Source organism: Eimeria acervulina, genomic scaffold (assembly GCF_000499425.1).
Source record: "Eimeria acervulina Houghton genomic scaffold, Eah_scaff2308, whole genome shotgun sequence".
Taxonomy (NCBI): domain Eukaryota; phylum Apicomplexa; class Conoidasida; order Eucoccidiorida; family Eimeriidae; genus Eimeria; species Eimeria acervulina.
The window spans coordinates 669-2695 of record NW_013548467.1 but is presented as its reverse complement, the minus strand read 5'-3'; the positions used below and the strand labels follow the sequence as shown (position 1 = coordinate 2695).

At 50.5% G+C, this 2027-nt stretch overlaps 1 protein-coding gene across 1 annotated transcript; it reads left to right on the top strand.

The window, feature by feature from the left end:
* Positions 1-92: 92 nt before the first annotated feature.
* Positions 93-1789, top strand: EAH_00065920 (hypothetical protein, conserved; the record flags this gene model as incomplete). The annotated part of the gene is made up of 3 exons (XM_013392781.1): positions 93-141; positions 338-528; positions 773-1789. 3 exons carry the CDS (start codon positions 93-95, stop codon positions 1787-1789), a joined length of 1257 nt encoding a protein of 418 aa, XP_013248235.1.
* Between the last annotated feature and the right edge of the window lie 238 nt (positions 1790-2027).

Sequence of the window (2027 nt, the reverse complement as noted above, 5' to 3'; positions counted from 1 at the left end):
TTTTGCGTGGTTATCATTGTTCACAGGCGATGTTTACTACTCCCCGAGATACAACGATGACCGCTATACCTACAGACATGTGCTTCTCACTAATGGAGTCCGAAAGGAAGCAGAACGCGTGGCAGCAACTGTACCTGGTGCGTTATTTATTGCAAAGTTTTTAATTATATTTTCTTGCCTTGTCTACATCTGCAGTGCACTCTGCTACAGAGGGTATCTGCGTACTGCACAGAAGAAACACGAGACAGCCTCTGCCCCCGCAACTATTTTAGCTTTCAGATTCCTTTGTTCATTGGGTTTTAGGGCTTAGTATGGTTGCCTGCTTTTGTGGTTTCAGGGGGATTGCTGACGGAGGAAGTATTTGTGCATTACTTGGGCATTGTGTTGTCAAGCGGTTGGTCGCACTTTATGCTGTTTAACAAGCAGTTCAAAGAACTCATCCTCAGAAGACCCAAGGAACCCGAAGCAGCTGCAACTCCAGAAGAAGCAACACGCATACGCGACGGTGCTCCTGGGCCAAATGATGAGGTTAGTTCCTGCTCATTTTTACTGCTCATTTTCAACCGCTTCTGCGTGCATGCACGTATGTGTACAAGCATGCGTGCATTTCTGCATGCAAAAATACATGCAGAAATGCATACACCCATCATCTGTATATGCCAATGTGTGTAAGCAGTGTACGCAAAGGTTTTGTTGGTTGAGTTGAAGCTGCATTGACACCTTTGGTGCACGGGTTTTCTGAATGTGTTTATCTGCATGAGATGTTCTGCAGGTTGAGTCGGACAGCGGAGACGATGAAGAGCAGCGCGCAGCAATAGCGCTGCTGCGGAAGAACGAGGAGGAAGAAAGGCATTCGACTGAGTTGCAGCAGCACTCTGATGATGCTGCTGCAAACTCGGCGGCCAGCAGCAGCAGCAACTGGGAGACCACTGCTGCAGCTCAGCAGACCGCTGGTCAGCTGCATGACGCTCCACAAAATGCGCAAAGCGACGCCGCAGAAGAGGGAGACAAAGGAGATAAAGAGAATACTAAGGATCCCCCTAATACAAGCGAAGCCACCGCTGCGCCTGCAAAACTGCATAAAGATGAACAACGCCAGACAGAAACCAACGATGCTGCAACGGCTTCTAAGGCTGCCAAGCACGTAACAGAGACCAACGGCAGCAACAGCAGCAGCAACAGCAGCAGCAACAGCAGCAGCAACAGCAGTAGCAGCAGCAACACCACCTCACAGCAGCCTCTAGTGGGGCCCCAAGCACGGCGGCGTAAAACCGCACTGACAAGGGCCCCTGCACACGGCAGCACTGCGGCAGCGCAACAGCAGCAGCAGCTGCAGCAGCAGAAAGCAACTGGTGATGCTATGCCGGGTGTTGCTGCGCGGACCCGAGGGCGTGTTGGCCTTCGACGCCGAGAGTTGAATGTGCCTGCACGATCTGCTGGTGGTGGCATTCGAACTGAACAAAGCGAGGTGGTGTCTGTACACCCGGTTGCAGCAACAACTGGAGCAGATGAAGCAACCGCTACGTCGAGTGCTGCAGGACAGCGCACTGCACCGAGGAACGCAGGCGCCGCGAGGGTGCAGCCGAAAGCAGGAACAAGATATGCTGCTGCTGCTGCTTCTTCTGCTGCAACTGCAGCAAATGCTGCGAAGGCGGATCTGCGAACCCGCGCGCGCCTCGATGAGAAGCCGCCAAACTCAGCAGCAGATATACACCCGGGGAAAAGACGTGTGGAAGGCGGGACAGGGGGCCCTGAAACGAATAAAATACAACGCCGAAGAGTGCAGTGATAGAAGCGCTAATATGCACCATATACAAGAGTATAGATTATACACATGTATAAGTATAATATACAGTGTTATTTTTATATATTTGTATAGCGTATATATATTATATGCATTGCGTATTCCAAGCGCCTCTTTTAAGCAGAAGATCGGCCGCTTCATGATGAATATTCTCATTCGTCATCTTTTGCTTTTCTTTTTCTTCTTCTCTTTCTTCTCTTCCTTTTTCTCCTTCTCCGGATCT